Source organism: Herpailurus yagouaroundi, unplaced genomic scaffold (genome assembly GCF_014898765.1).
Source record: "Herpailurus yagouaroundi ecotype Mexico unplaced genomic scaffold, PumYag 67294, whole genome shotgun sequence".
In the NCBI taxonomy this organism is placed as follows: Eukaryota; Metazoa; Chordata; class Mammalia; order Carnivora; family Felidae; genus Herpailurus; species Herpailurus yagouaroundi.
The window spans coordinates 37,863-54,894 of record NW_024420122.1 but is presented as its reverse complement, the minus strand read 5'-3'; the positions used below and the strand labels follow the sequence as shown (position 1 = coordinate 54,894).

The following is a 17,032-nucleotide window of genomic DNA, read 5'->3' as shown; positions in this document are numbered from 1 at the left end:
GACAGCTGAATTTTTCAAGATGTTGACAATTAAACAGTCCACATCTCATGAGACCGTATATTAAAGTGTTGAGTTACCACTGCACCCAAATCTAAGTCTAACTTTCCCATTTATTCACTATGAGAATACTTGTTTTACTTAGCTTCTTTTAATTTCTTGCTTTTCATTCTATTTAACACGAATAATACTTATTTACTATTTTCCTCATATAAACAGGTGAAGTAATGCCTACAGTCAGAGCATCTCACAGATAATTTATTGCAGAAACACAAAGGTTTATCATCTTATTTTATAAAGGCTTAAAAAATGAATGAAATTTAAATAAAGCAGAGATAGAGGTATATTTCAGCTTAGCAATATCTGACTAATAAAGACATGGCAGCAACAACATAATGTTTGTGAAGAAAGTAATAACAACAAGCCTAAAGTGCTTCATCTTCTCCTTTTTTTAGTGTGCATTAGAATGGGAAAAAAACCTAGACATTTATCTCAAGATAGAAATCATCCTACATAGACTAGTGTTTGTTTTTATAGAGGAACATAAATTCTCTACAAATCAAGATTATATAAATCCACTGAAGGGATTAAAGTCTTCATTTTTTCCTTTTACCTGTTTCTAACTATTTTAATGCAACAAATATAGTTACATGCATTCACTGAGCAATAGGTACTATCTCAGTTACATCAGAAGGAAAATGAAGGCACAGAATGATTTACCTATAGTAATTATCCACAGTCATGCTTTACTCTATTGAAGAAACCAGAAATGCAACTGAAATATATGGTCTCCATCTCTAAACTAGCTGCTATGAAACCATGGAATAAAAACAACAAAAAACATTTTCAAAGCAAAGAACACAGAAATAATTACATTAGACAAGAAAGAAATAAGTCATTGTTATTGTGTTATCTTGGTATTAGTAACTTTGTCTTAGAGATTTTCATGCAGAGGTTCATCCTGTTCATCATGGTTTCAAGCTGTACAAACCAACACAGATCATAAATGCCACTGAATTACTTCTCTTTAAAGACTGTCTCTTGGGGCGCCTGGGTGGCGCAGTCGGTTGAGCGTCCGACTTCAGCCAGGTCACGATCTCGCGGTCTGTGAGTTCGAGCCCCGCGTCAGGCTCTGGGCTGATAGCTCAGAGCCTGGAGCCTGTTTCCGATTCTGTGTCTCCCTCTCTCTCTGCCCCTCGCCCGTTCATGCTCTGTCTCTCTCTGTCCCAAAAATAAATAAACGTTGAAAAAAATAAATAAATAAAGACTGTCTCTTGGGGCGCCTGGGTGGCTCAGTCTGTTGAACGTCCAACTCTTGATTTTAGCTCACATAATGAGCTCGTAGTTGTGAGACTGAGACCCATTTCAGGCTCCATGCTGAGCATGGTACCTGCTTGGGATTCTCTCTCCCTCTCTCTCTGCCCCTCCCCAACTTGTGTTCTTTCTCTCTCTCTCAAAATAAATAAATAAGCTTAAAAAAAAAAAAAAGGACTGTCTCTTGAGAACACTACACCTTCAAAGTTATAATAACTATTGACCAGACGACTGCAAACATGGGTGCTTCAGTCAACATTCCTAGCTGAGTCCAGCCTTCTAGCCATCTGTGACAAAGCGCTACAGATGTGAATGAAGCAGTCTTAGATCCTCTACATTAGCCCAGTCACCTGATGAATAACACTGAAGAACTTCTGACAATACCAAATGCAACATGAGAATCACGTGTCTGAACAAATCAAAAACCTCCAACATTAAACCACTATTATAACTTAACTTACCTTACACCAGCCAATATAATGACCAGTTGTTTTACGGATGGATGCAAAGCCCATTTGTAAATGACCAGGCTGCTCTTCAACATATTTAGACTGCAGAGGTGGTGTGGTATATATGGGGAGCTAGAGACAAAAAAAAAGTTCATGTTAAAAATATAAAATGATGGACATCCTTTTCCAGGAGTAAGGCAGAAGAGAAATCCTCATGAACCTTCCTCCTATAAAAGCAACTAAAAATGCTGACAAAATATTCTTAAAAACCATCTTAAATGGGAGGAATGATCCTGTAAGCTGTTTATAAAGACTGTTCAGAAACCCAGAATTAAAAAAAAAAAAAGCTGAAATGCAGAGATAAACAACAGAGTCAGCTTTTACCTTGTTGTCATTTGCTGTAAAACAGACGGTTCATGGAGTATGGAATCAAGAAACAAAACCCAGAAAAAGCTTGAGGTGGGCAATCTTAGTGGGGACCCTACAAAGCTGGTATCTCAAAGTTATAATATCATCAACTTAAAAGTGAATTAAGAATAAACAGTTCACTGCAAATAACTGTTAGGAAAATTGACTGTATCAAAGTCTGGGCACCAAGTACAGAGGAAAAAAAATATTTCCTAAGAACTGGCAAACACAAGTGAGAGCTCATATAACCTGCAGCATTTTAAACTAACTGGGTAATCGGAGAAATCTTAAACCAAGAATACATTTAAAGTACTTCTAAGCTGGTAGCCCTCACATATGCTTGGCAGAAACAAATCTCTCCCCTCTGGAGGAAGCTACCAAGACTTGAAAGAATTACAACAGATAAAGTTCCAAGAAATATGAGCCCATAATGTTAAAGAAGAAGAAGAAGAAGAAGAAGAAGAAGAAGAAGAAGAAGAAGAAGAAGAAAAAGAAGAAGAAGAAAAAAACAAAGAAGGCAAATAAAGTTAGAAAACACAGGGAAGTATCTGGACAAGAGCTAGCAGAAACAACAAAGAACAGACTCAGATCCACAAAGAATGTATAAATGGAACATGTAATATCAAGCACATTTATTGTTGTTTTTAAAGAAATAAAAGAAGGAAATATGGGTTCAGAGGAATAGAGTACAAAAATTACCAAAGCTAATGTAAACAGAGAACTTCTGGAACTGGAAATTAAAAAAATAAAGAACTCAACTGGCAGGCGAGGGAGATGGCAGAGTAAGGGGACCCTAAGCTCACCTGGCCCTGTGGATACAACTAAGTAACACTTACATCAGTGTAAATAACCCAGAAAACAATGCAAAGACTGGCAAAACAAATTCCATGACAAAAGGTGGAGAAGAGACCACAACAAAAAGTACAGGAAGGGCAGAGACCTGGTGGGGAGCTAAAAGAGCCCTGGGCATCCAGAGTCAGGAGGGAACCTAGGGGCAGAGAATTCTGGCAAGAAACAATCACAGTGGGGAGCCCACACAGGGATGGCAGGGGGAAGAATCCCCAAAATATTTGGCTTTGAAAGCAAGAAAGGTCAAATTTTGTGAGTTCTTAAAGCCAGAGGGACTTAAAACTTGGAATTTTAAAAATCAGCAGTCTTAGCTCTGGAAGACCCCAGAGGGCATTAGGAAGCTCAGTCCCACCCTTAAAGAGGTAACACTATAAACAGTCTGATGAGATCTAGAGTAGAAGCAGCAGTTTGAAACACACCTGGGGCAAACAAGGAGAATTATTTACTCACCTCAGAGCAGTCCCAGATAGTCTGGGATACCAGGGAGGCCCTTCCAGGAATAAAGGAGCTGGCAAGTGACATTTCCCTCCCCTGTCCCTCAGCATAAATACAAGGCCACCTGAAGGAACCAGTGCAGCACTGACACTAAGTAACTTTCTTTTTTTTTTTTTTTTTTTTAAATTTTTTTTTCAATGTTTATTTATTTTTGGGACAGAGAGAGACAGAGCATGAACGGGCGAGGGGCAGAGAGAGAGGGAGACACAGAATCGGAAACAGGCTCCAGGCTCCGAGCCATCAGCCCAGAGCCCGACGCGGGGCTCGAACTCACGGACCGCGAGATCGTGACCTGGCTGAAGTCGGACGCTTAACCGACTGCGCCACCCAGGCGCCCCTAAGTAACTTTCTTATACCAAGCCCCACACCCTGTGATTTGGCAGATCCATCCATTCCAGTCATACACTTTGGGTTCCCTATCCAGAAGACCAGCATTAACCTCACCAACAACGCATCTCCTGATCCACACATTTTCCAAGCCTCAGTCCCAGGGGGCAATGACTGATCACCTCCCAGAGACTATGTGCACACCTTGTTAAAACTAAGCCCCTCACATACAAAAACTGGGGAGGGGGTAGGTCACCTGGCTCAGTCGGTTAAGCATCCAACTCTTGTTTTCAGCTCAGGTCATGATCTCATGATTGTGAGATTTGAGCCCCACATCAGGCTCTATGCTGATAGCGCAGAGTTTACTTGGGATTCTCCTTCTCTCCCTCACTCTTTCTGGCCCCCTCCCATGCTCTCTTTCTCAAAATAAATAAATAAACATTAAAGGAAAAAAACCTCACACCCCCTACCCACGTGTGCTTTTTGAACCAGCGCTGGACATCCCCAGTATCCAAACAAACTACATGACCCCTGTGGAAGAGGACCAGTGCCACCTTGTTAAAAGTGTGCACCCTTCCCACTACTTTCAAGAGCATAAGACCTAGCTGAGTTTCTTAATGCACAGAAATAGACACAGAGAGTTAGACAAAATGAAGAGACAGAGAAATATGTCCCAAATGAAAGAACAGGCTCAAACCACAGCAAGAGAACTAACTGAAATGGATATAAGTAATATGCTAGATATAGAATTTGAAATAATGATCATAAAGATATGCACTGGACTTGAGAAAAAGTAGAGGACATCAGTGAGACCCTTAACAAAGAGATAAAAATGAACCAATAATAGTTGTAGAACACGATGAATGAAATTAAAAATAAACTTGATGGAATTAATAGCAGGCTAGAGAAGGCAGGAAAATGAATTAATGACCTGGAAGACAGAGTAATGAAAAGTAATCAAACTGGGCAGGTGAGGAAAGAAATGTGCAAAATGAGAATAGACAGGAAACTCAGTCACTCCATCAAGAGTAATAACATTCACATTAATCGGATTCCAGAATAAGAGAGAGAAAAGGGGGAAGAAAAGTTTTTTTTGAAAAAATAATACCTGAAAACTTCCCTAATTTGTGGAAGGAAACAAGATATCCCAATCCACAGACATCCCCCAACAAATTAAACCCAAGGAAGTCCACACCAAGGCACACAGTAATTAAAATGACAAAAAAAATGTGATAAAAAAAGAATTTTAAAGGTTGCAAGAGAAAAAAGATACTTGTATACAAGAGAAACACCATAAGGCTATCAGCAGATAATTCAGCAGAAACTTTACAGGCCAGAAGGGAGTGGCATGATATAAGAAATGAGCAGAAAGGGAAAAATACACAGCCAAGAATACTCCATTCAGCAAGGCTATCATTCAGAATAAGGGGGAGAGAAAGAATTTCTCAAACAAAAACTAAAGTATTTCATGACCACTAAACTAGTCCCACAAGAAATATTAAATAGGACTCTTTAATGTTTATTTATTTATTTTGAGAGAGGGAGAGAGAATCCCAAGTAGGCTCCACATTGTCAGTGCAGAGCCTGGCATGGGGCTCAATCTCACAAACCGTGAGATTATGACCTGAGCTGAAATCAAGAGTTGGAGGAGGCTTAACCAGGTGAGCTGCCCAGGCACCCCTGAAGAAGACTCTTTGAGTGGAAAGGAAATATCATAAGTAAGAGTATGAAAAGTAAAAAATACAAAAGCAGTAAAAACAAATATATTTGAAAAAAGCAGTCAAGGGATTCACATAATAAAATGATGTAAAATATGACACCATATATCTAAAATGTGGGGAACAGGGCATACTGGACAAGTTGTAATCAAAAGAAAACTACTGTGAGCTATATTAATATTAAACAAAATTTTTAAAAATATTAGACAAGATAGACTTTAAGACAAAATCCATTATTAGATATAAAGTGACTCTATCAAGACAAAAAGCTTAAATAACTAGAAATATTATAATCTTAAACTTGTATGCATCTATTAACATATCCTCAAAATATCTGAAACAAGAACAGACATATTCACTATCATAGCAATTGGTTGATCAAAAGAAGATTTAAAAAATAAATAAATAAGATTTCTGCAACATCGTGGCATTCTGAAAAAGATCTGAAAACTAGATGAACTACTTCTCCACAAAAAGCATAAAAAGACCAGACTGAGACAAGTAAGACAAAGATACAGTCTCACCAAAAACAGCTCCCCGGCAAGGCAACACACAATAGGGAGGAATCTAACAATCCAGTACTGCTTCTGGAGGAGCAAGGGATTGATGGCCCACATCAACCATCCCAATGCCTGGAATCTGCACTTCAGAGATGGCGCCACACACAGAAAAGTCTACCTGAGAAAACCAAAGGTATTAACATCCAAGGGACCCAATTCACTACAGGAAACTGAGACTACCCTTTTAAAGGGCTTCTTTCACTCATACTGAGATCCAGTGAAAAAACAGCAGTTTGAAAGCACCTACACTATATGTAAAGGAGAATTATTTGCCTACCTAAAAGCATCTGATGGAGAGGGAGGGGACAGTTGAAAATCTCTTCAAAGACAGAGGTGCTGACAGACACTAATTTTATATTCCCCACCTACTCTGATAGCACAGGTGGGCGCACTCAGACATGGCACTCTCTCACTGACTTGGTAATACAGGTAGAGTGAAAGAAAGGTTGAGGCACTATCCTGCTGCCTTGCTGAAGGCAGAGAGTGTGAGGGGTTGCAGCACTACCTTGCTTCTAGCTGGGGCAAGCTAGCACAAACAATCACAGCACTCTCCCACTCCCTGGCTAAAGTCACTAAGCACAGACATTTGTGACATTCTGCCCTTCCCTGGCTAGGGCTAGCAAGTGCAAGTAGTCATGGCATTCTCCTACAGACAAGGCATTCTCTCATTGAATTCTTGAAGCCCAAAGGTATGGGTAGACAAAATATTTCCCCTGCTGCCTTTCTAAAACCAGTGAGTATGCCCAACCCCCTACACTCTCCAGCTAAAGCCTGTGGGCATACACAGTTCCCAAAGAAGATACTCCTTGATGACTTAGGCCTGGAAGCCAAGGAGGCTGGCTTCCCTGAGTTCCATGGAAATGTAAAAATTGGAAAGATAGTCCTTAGCAGGTCTCCAACCCAGGGCACTGCAGACAAGAGAATGAAACACAACCCCAGTCTTCCTATGAAAAAGTCCTATATGCTTAGCCTGGAGCTTTAGTCTAGGGACAGGCTTCAGGTTTCCCATATATCTAGAGGCTAAGGAGGTATTCCCAGGAACATAAACAGGGAGATGTCATCCTTGTACACCCCTTTGACTTTGAGATGTCCCAGAAAGGAGCTTATATATTCATCTGGAACCCTAATTTTTGCAAGTATCACCCAGGGCATACCAAGATCTCATGAACTGGAGGACAGCAGAAATTATAAATGTGGCACTACAAAAATGTAAATACTTACATGCTTTCAAAGCTGCTTCCTGATATCAGTCTGAAATTAGGTGCTAAGTAAGATTACTGCACTTGTAATGATGACAGTCTTGGTACACCCTCACAATAGGAACACATTATGAAAACATCAGGTAGACTAAACAACCACAAACGTTTGAGAGACAACCAAGCACTAGGGCAAGGTTGAATAAGAAGTATGTATCATCAACTACATAAGACCACCACTTCAAGATAGGAGAGGCAACTGTTTTGCCTAATACATATGAACAGAAACAGAGTCAAACAAAATGGAAAAAAAAAAAACCAGTAATATGTTCCAAATGAAACAAGATAAAACCTTAGCCAGGGTGGGGGGGTCGGGGGGGGGAACCTTAATGATACAAAGATAAGTAATCTACCTGATAAAGAATTCAAAGTAATGGTCCTAAAGATGTTCACCAAACTCAGGAACCAAACAGAACAGACACAGTGAGAATGTCAACAAAGATGCATAAAATATAAGAAGGTACCAAACTGAAGTCACATAGCTGAAAAATACAATGAGCAAACTGAAAAATACACAACAGGGGTTCAACAGCAGACTGGATGAAGCAAAATGGATTAGTGATCTGGAATACACAGCAATGGAATTCACCCAGACAGAGCTGGAAAAAGAAAAAAGAATTGGGAAAAAAAAAAGAGAGAATTTAAGGGACTTCTGGGACATCACCAAGCAAAATAATGTTGGCACTATAGGGTAACAAAAAAAGAGAGAAAAGGACAGCAAAATTATTTAATGAAATAATGGCTAAAAACTTCCCTAACCTGGAGAAAGAAATAGACATGTAGGTCCTGGAAGTGCAGAAAGTTCCAAACAAGATGAAACCAAAGAAAGACATATCAAGACACATTATAACTAAAATGTCAAAAGTTAAAGACAGAATCTTCCAAGCAATAAGAGAAAAACAAATTGCTACACACAAGGGAGATCCCTAAGGCTACCAGAAGATTTCTCAGCAGACACTGCAAGCCAAAAAGGAATGATATGACATATTCAAAGTCCTGAAAGGAAAAAAACTTCTAACCAAGAATAGAGGCAAGATTACCCTTTACAACAGAAGTAAAGAGAGCTCCAAATAAGCAAAATCTAAAGGAGTTCATCACTATTAATCCAGACTTACAAAAAAATATTTAAAAAGACTATTTTAACCTGAAAAGAAATGACACTAATAGAAAGAAAACAAAACAAAAATACCATTAGAAAAGGTAAATGTATATTAAAGGAAGTGGACCAGTCACTTATAAAAATGCAATAAAGGTTAAAAGACAAAAGCAGTAAAATTAACTAAAACTATAATAATTAGTTCAGAGACATAAAATGACATCAAAAAGATAAAATGTGGAAGGGGAATAAAAATGTAGTTTTAGAATGTGTTCAAATTTAAGTTGCTATCAACTCAAAATACAGTTATATATATGATATATGTGAAACGCACAGTAACCACACACAAAAAAAGTTATAGTAAACATATAAAAGAAGATAAAGGAAACCAAACATATCACTAAAGAAAGTCATCAAACCACAAGTGAAGACAGAGGAAAAGAACAGAGAAGAACTACAAAAATGGCCAGAAAACAATTAATGAAATGACAATAAGTATATAACTATCAATAATTACTCTAAATGTAAATGGACTAAGTTCTCAAATCAAAAGACATAAAGTGGCTGAAAGAATAAATATACAGGACACATTTATATACAACCTACAGAAGACACACTTCAGAAGTAAAGACAAACAGACTAATAGTGAAGAGATGGAAAAGTATTCCATGCAAATAGAAAAAAAAAACAACAAAAAAGATGGTGTAGCTACACTCATATTAGACAAAATATTACTTTAATTTTTTTTTTCAACGTTTTTATTTATTTTTTTTGGGACAGAGAGAGACAGAGCATGAACGGGGGAGGGGCAGAGAGAGAGGGAGACACAGAATCGGAAACAGGCTCCAGGCTCTGAGCCATCAGCCCAGAGCCCGACGCGGGGCTCGAACTCACGGACCGCGAGATGGCGACCTGGCTGAAGTCGGAGGCTTAACCGACTGCGCCACCCAGGCGCCCCGACAAAATATTACTTTAAAATAAAGACTGTAAAAAAAAAAAAGAAGGGTGCTACATAAAATAAAGGGGTCAATCCAGCAGAAAGATGTAACATTTATAAATATATATGCATGAGCCATAAAACACCAAAATATAGAAAGGAAATAATAAAAGCCCTAAAAGGAGAAATGGACAGCAACACAATAATAGTAGGGGATTTTAATACCACACTTATATCAATGAATATATCATTTACATAGAAAATCGACAAGGAAACATTGGCCTTAAATGACACATTAGATGAGGCAGACTTAATAGATATATACAGAACATCTCATTCCATAGCTGCAGAATACACACTCTTTTCAAGTGTACATGGAATATTCTCAAGGATAGATCACATGTTAGGCCACAAAACAAGTCTCAAAAATGCAAGAATGAAATCTTATGAAGCTTGTTTTCAAACCTCAATGGTATGAAACTAGAAATCAACTATAAGAAAACTATAAAAACTATAAACACATAGAGATGAAACAGCATGTTACTGAAAAACTACTGGGATACATTTTCTGGGTAATAGAAGAAATCATGAGATAAATAAAATAATACATAGAGACAAATGAAAATAGAAACATGACATACCAAAAGCTATGGGATGCAGCAAAAGCTGCATGCCATAAGTTTATGGCCTATCTCAAGAAACAAGAAAAATCTCAAATAAACAATATAACTTTTCACAAAGTAACTATAAAAAAGAAGAACAAAGCCTGAAGTTAGTAGAAGGAAGGAAATAATAAAGATCAAAGTGGAAATAAATGAAGAGACAAGAAAGACAATAGTAAAGATCAAACTAGGAACCAGTTTCTTGAGAAGATAAACAAAATTAATAAACATTTAGTTAGACTCACATACACACACACACGTGCGCGTGCGCACACACACACACACACACACAAAAGAGGAGGGGCTTCAAAATTAAATCAGAAATAAAGGAGTAGTTGCAACCAGTACTACAGAAACATAAAGCATCAAATAAGACTACAGGGAACAGTTATATGCCAACAAACTGGAAACTATAAATAGATTTATAGAAACATGCAATTTTCCAAGACTGAATCATGAATAGGAAATATAAATACACATAATTGAGTCAGTAATCAAAAAACTCCCAAAACACAAAAGTCCAGCACCAGACGGCTTCATTGATGAATACTACCAAACCTTCAAAAAGGATTTAATATGCATCCTCAGAATCTTCCAAAGAATTGAAGATGAGGAAACTCTTCCAAACTCATTGTATGAGGCCAGTATTACTCTGCTATCAAACTAGACAAGGACGCTGGAAAATAAATACAGGCCAATATCCCTGATGAACACAGATGCAAAAATCCTCAACAAAATATTAGCAAACTGAGTTCAACAGTAAACTAAAAAGATCATACATTATGATCAAGTGATTTATTTCAGGGACACAAGGATATTCAACATCTGCAAATCAAACATGATACACCATGGTAACAAAATGAAAGATAAAAACCACATGATCATCTCAATAGGTAGAGAAACATTTGACAAAATTAAAAAACCATTTATGACAAAAACTGTAAACAATGTGGGTAAGGAGGAACATACTTCAACATATCAAAAGTCATATATGACAAACCCAGGGCTATTCAATGATGAAGAACTGAAAAGTTTTTCCCCTAAGACAATGAATAAGACGAGGATGCCCACTCTCTCTGCTTTTATTCAACACAGTATTGTACGCTTAGTCACATCAATTAGGTAGGAAAAAGAAATAGAAGGCATCCAAATTGGAAAGGAAAAAGTACAACTGCCGTATACACACAGCATATTATGCATGGAAAACCCTGAAGAACCCACAAAAAATAATTTGTTAGAACTAATGCATGAATTAGATAAAGTTGAAGAATACAAAATTAACACACAGGAATCTACTGCGTTTCTAAACACTAATAACTATCAGAAAGAGAAATCAAGGAAACAGTCCCATTCACAATTGCATGAAAAAAGGAAAATGACAAGGAATGAATTCTTCCAGGGAGGTGAAAGATCAGTAGAATGAAAACTATAAGACATTAATTAAAGAAAGTGAAGACACAAAAAATGGAAATATATTTCATGCTCTTGGACTGGAAGAGTTAATGTTAAAAATGACTATAAAACCCAAGGCAATTAACAGATTCAATGCAATCCCTATAAAAATTCCATGGCATTAATTCTGTGGCATTTTCCACAGAAACAGAAGAAATAATCCTGAAATATATATGGAATGACAAAGACCCTAAAGCTAAAACAATCTTGACAAAGAAAAAAGCCTGAGGTATCACACTATACCTGATTTCAAACTATACTACAAAGCTATAGTAATGAAAAGAGTATGATATTGGCATAAAAACAGACATACAGGGGAGCCTGAGTGGCTTAGTCAGTTAAGCAACCGACTTTGGCTCAGGTCATGATCTCGTGGTTCGTGGGTTCAAGCCCCATGTCAGGCTCTGTGCTGATAGCTCAGAGCCTGGAGCCTACTTCAGATTCTGTGTCTCTGTCTTTCTCTCTCTCTGCTCCTCCCCTGCTCACACTCTGTCTCTATCTCTCTCAAAAATAAATAAACATTAAAAAAAAAAAAAACAGACACACAGATCAACAGAACAGCAAAGAGTCAAGAAATAAAACTATCCATTTATGGTCAATTTCTGTCAAAGGATGCAAGAACATACAATATGGAAAGGAAAGTCTCTTCAGTAAATGGTGCTGGGAAAATTTGACAGCTACATAGAAAAAACTGAAATGGTGGGAAAATAGAACCTTTGGAGCCATACAGATTTTGTCATGTATCACAATGTTAATTTTGCATGTCTTGGATTCTCTACTGAAGATTTTGCTTAAAAAAATTCAGGGAAAGAGTAAAGAAGGCAGAGTTGTAGGAAGATCTTATCAGTGCTTTGTCCCTCAAACACAGCTAAATAATTATCAAGTCATTCTGAACACCCAGGAAAACTATCTGAGAACTGAGGGAACAAACTGCACATCTAGAGGGAGAAAAGAGAAAACACTGTGGAAGGCAGGAGGTGTGGAGACATGATGTGAGGGAGAAAACAATCATGGATAGTGCAGAAGGGAGGGAGCCCTGATCACAGAGAGAAGAGAGACACAGGGAGAGAGAGAGAGAGAGACAGGGAGAGAGAGAGAGAGAGATAAAGTAGCACTGAGGAGACTGCACAAGAAAAACACCTCCCCCAAAACATTGACTGGAGAAATGAGAAGGGCTGATTATTGCAAGTTTTTACAAGCAGCTGAACTCAAAGTCTAAAATTTTAGAAGTCTTCATGATCACCCGTTCTGAGGATCCTCTGGATCACACTGGGAGAGACTTCCTGCACCCAGTGCATTTGGAAGAGGTGACACTGCCTCTCAAGAAACAAAAGACCCAGTGGGTGCCAATGAGCTGCCCGATTAATTAGCATTCAGAGACACACCTGCTAAGAACAGCTACCTGGATGCCAAATGTTTGCTTTACCATACAATCCAAGCCCATGCGTGGTCATGCAACTACTTTACTGGGACAAACCGGTACTAGCCAAAGCACAGCAAGAGCCTCCCCCAGAGGATCAGCATGGATCTCTGCCATGCCAGGTCCCTAAAATTTGCAGTTCTGGAACACAGTTGCACACCTGAGATAAAACAGGAGAACTGGGCTGCTAGGAATCAAGACAACTTTGACATGGACAGGATAAAGGTAGTAATCTGACAGAAACGTGGGACACAAGATGAGACTGTTCACTCTTCTGTGAGGGATTCCTGCACAGTGGCAGAAATGAACTCCCTTATCCAGGTAAGAGGGCAGGCCGACGCCATTTTTCAAACTTCCCATCAGCATGGACAGACTTCATCAAGCAGCACATAGCACACAGAGGAGGTTTGAGCCTCTTAAAACAAGCTCCACACCACTGTGCTGTGCAGGTGCCTTTTTACTGGGGAAAGTGTGATTGAGAGCCAGAGCAGTAGCAAGTATCTCTTCCAGAAGACCAGCACAAAACCCCCACACACAACAGGTACACTGACCACAGAGTGCTGCAAAGTTCAGTTCTAATGGAAATAGGACCAGAAACACTTTCCTAACACACAAAAAACAGAGTCTTAGACAAAATTCCAAGACAGAGGAATTCATCCCAAAAGAAAGAACAAGAAGAGGTTGAGGTCCTGGTGGTAATCAAAATAGATATAAGTAATATGCCTAAACCAGAATTTAAAACAACATAAGAATACTGGCTGGTCCTGAAAAAAGCATAGCAATAGAGACCATTACCTAAAAGATGACAGACCTAAAAACTAGCCAGGCCAAAATAAAAAATGCTGTCACTGAGATGCAAAACCAACTGAGAGTAATGTCAACAAGGATGGAAGAAGTACAGGGAGGAATAAGTGACACAGAGAATGAAATTATGGAAAAAATGAAGCGGAAAAGAGGGGAAGAAAAATATTGGATCATGAATAGACTTAAGAGAATCAGTGACTCCATAAAGCATAATAACGTTCACAGTATAAGAGTCCCACAAGAAGAAGAGAGAGAAAAAAGGGCAGAAATTTTATTTGACCAAATTATACCTGAAAACTTTCCTAATCAGGGGAAAGAAACATAACTCTGAATCCAGGAGGCACAAGAACTCCCATCAAAATAAAAGCTGGCCAACACCAAGACACACTGTAGGTAAAATTTGTAAAATACAGAGATAAGGAAAGAATCATGAAAGCAGCAAGGGAAAAGAAATCCCTAACCTACAAGGAAAGACACATCAGGTTAGCAGCAGATCTCCCCACAGAAACCTGGCAGGCCAGAAGGCAGTGGCATAATATATATATTGTGCTGAAGGGGAAAAATATGCAGCCAAGAATAATATAACCAGAAAGGTTGTCATTCAGAATAGAAGGAGACATAAAGAGTTACCCAGACAAACAAAAACTAAAAGAATTCATGACCACTATACCAGCCCTACAGGAAATACTGAAAGAAATCTTTTGAGTGGTAAAGAAAGAACAAAAATAACAAAGACTAGAAAGGAACAGAGAAAATTTCCAGAACCAACCACTTCTCTCTTTTTTTTTTTAATGTTTGTTTTTTTGAGAGAGAGATAGAGCACAAGCAGGGGAGGGGCAAAGAGAGAGGGAGACACAGAATCTGAAGCAGGCTCCAGGCTCTGAGCTGTCAGCACAGAGCCTGATGTGGGGCTCGAACCCACAAACCGTGAGATCATGACCTGAGCAGAAGTCTGGCACTTAACCGACTGAGCCACTCAGGCGCCCCCCAACCACTTCTCAAATAATACAATAGCATTATATTCATATCTATCCATAATCACTCTGAATCTAAATGAACTAAATGCTCCAATCAAAAGATATAGGATATCAAAATGGATTAAAAAAAAAAAACCCATGTATATGCTGTCTGTAAGAGACTCATTTTAGACCTAAACAAACTTACAGATTAAAAGTGATAGGATGAAAAACCATCTCTCATGCTAACAAACATCAAAATATAGCCAAACTAGCCACACTTAAAACTACATTTTAAACCAAAGACTATAACAAGAGATAAATAATGGAACTATGTCACAATAAAGGGAATTATACAACAGGAAGATCAAACAATCATAAATATTTCTGCCCCAAACTTGAAAGCACCCATATATATATATATATATATAAATAACAAACATAAACTGGGACACCTGGATGGCTCAGTCAGTTAAGCGTCCAACTCTTGATTTTGGCCCAGGGCATGATCTCACAGTTCATGAGATCAAGCCCCACATTGGGCTCTGCACTGACAGCGAGGAGCCTACTTGGAATAATCTCTCTCCCTCTCTCTCTGCCCCTCCCTCACGCTCTCTCTCTCACAGTAAATAAACATTAAAAAAATAACAAACATAAAGAAACTCATTGATAATAACACAATCATAGTAGTGGATTTCAACACCCCACTTAGAGCAATGGACAGCTCATCTAGGCAGAAAACCAACAAGGAAACCATGGCTTCGAATGACACACTGGACTAGATGGATTTAACATATACAATCAGAACATTTCATCCTAAAGCAGTAGAACACACATTCTCTTCAAGTGCACATGTGACAGTCTCCAGAATAGATCATATACTGGGTCACAAATCAGCCTTCAACAAGTAGAAAAAGACTGAAATAATACCATGTATGTTTTCAGACCACAATGCTATGACACTTGAAGTCAACCACAAGAAAAAATGTAGAAAAGACCATACATACATGGAGATAAAAGAAATTCTTGTAAAGAATGAATGGGTTAACCAGGAAATCAAAGACGATATAAAAAAAACTTAGAGACAAATGAGAATGAAAATATAACTCGCTGGAACCTTCGGGATGCAGCAAATGTGGTCATAAGAGGGAAATATATAACAATATAGGCCTACATCAAGAAAATAACATTCAAATTCACAACCTAAACTTATACCTAAACTAGCTAGAAAAAGATAAGCAAATAAAGCCTAAAGCCATCACAAGAAGTTAAATAATAAAGATTAGAGAGAGGAGGGAAGATGGCGGCGTAGGAGGACACTGGGCTCACGGCGCATCATGCTGATCACTTAGATTCCACCTACACCTGCCTAAATAACCCAGAAAACCACCAGAGGATTAGCAGAACAGAGTCGCCGGAGCCAAGCGCAGACGAGAGGCCCACGGAAGAGGGTAGGAAGGGCGGGGAGGCGGTGCGCGCTCCACGGACTGGCGGGAGGGAGCTGGGGCGGAGGGGCGGCTCGCCGGCCAAGCAGAGCCCCCGAGTCTGGCTTGCAAAAAGCGGAGGGGCCTGACGGACCGTGTTCCGACAGCAAGCGCGACTTAGCGGCTGGGAGGTCATAAGTTAACAGCTCTGCTCAGAAAGCGGGAAGGCTGGAGGACAAAGGGAAGGAAAGCTGCTGAGCCCACGGACGACAGAGCTCAGTTTGGTGGGGAACAAAGGCGCTCGCCAGCGCCATCTCCCCCGCCCATCCCCCAGCCAAAATCCCAAAGAGAACCAGTTCCTGCCAGGGAACTTACTCGCTCCGCGCAAACACCCAACTCTGCGCTTCTGCGGAGCCAAACCTCCGGCAGCAGATCTGACTCCCTCCTGCTGCCACAGGGCCCCTCCTGAAGTGGATCACCTAAGGAGAAGCAAGCTAAGCCTGCCCCTCCTGCCCCTGTGCACCTTGCCTACCCACCCCAGCTAAGACGCCAGATCCCCAGCATCACAAGCCTGGCAGTGTGCAAGTAGCCAAGACAGGCCACCCCACCCCACAGTGAATCCCGCCCCTAGGAGAGGGGAAGAGAAGGCACGCACCAGTCTGACTGTGGCCCCAGCGGTGGGCTGGAGGCAGACATCAGGTCTGACTGCGGCTCCGCCCACCAACTCCAGTTATACACCACAGCACAGGGGAAGTGCCCTGCAGGTCCTCACCACGCCAGGGACTATCCAAAATGACCAAGCGGAAGAATTCCCCTCAGAAGAATCTCCAGGAAATAACAACAGCTAATGAGCTGATCAAAAAGGATTTAAATAATATAACAGAAAGTGAATTTAGAATAATAGTCAT

General features: G+C 39.5%; 1 protein-coding gene across 1 annotated transcript in view; it reads right to left on the bottom strand.

The window, feature by feature from the left end:
• Window positions 1-17,032, bottom strand: part of LOC121024879 (MICOS complex subunit MIC27-like) — a 63,636-nt gene that overhangs the window by 31,836 nt on the left and 14,768 nt on the right. Inside the window, exon 2 of the mRNA XM_040467181.1 lies at window positions 1,773-1,892. Within this exon, the coding sequence (XP_040323115.1) occupies window positions 1,773-1,892 (120 nt within the window). The remainder of the gene's footprint in view (window positions 1-1,772; window positions 1,893-17,032) is intronic.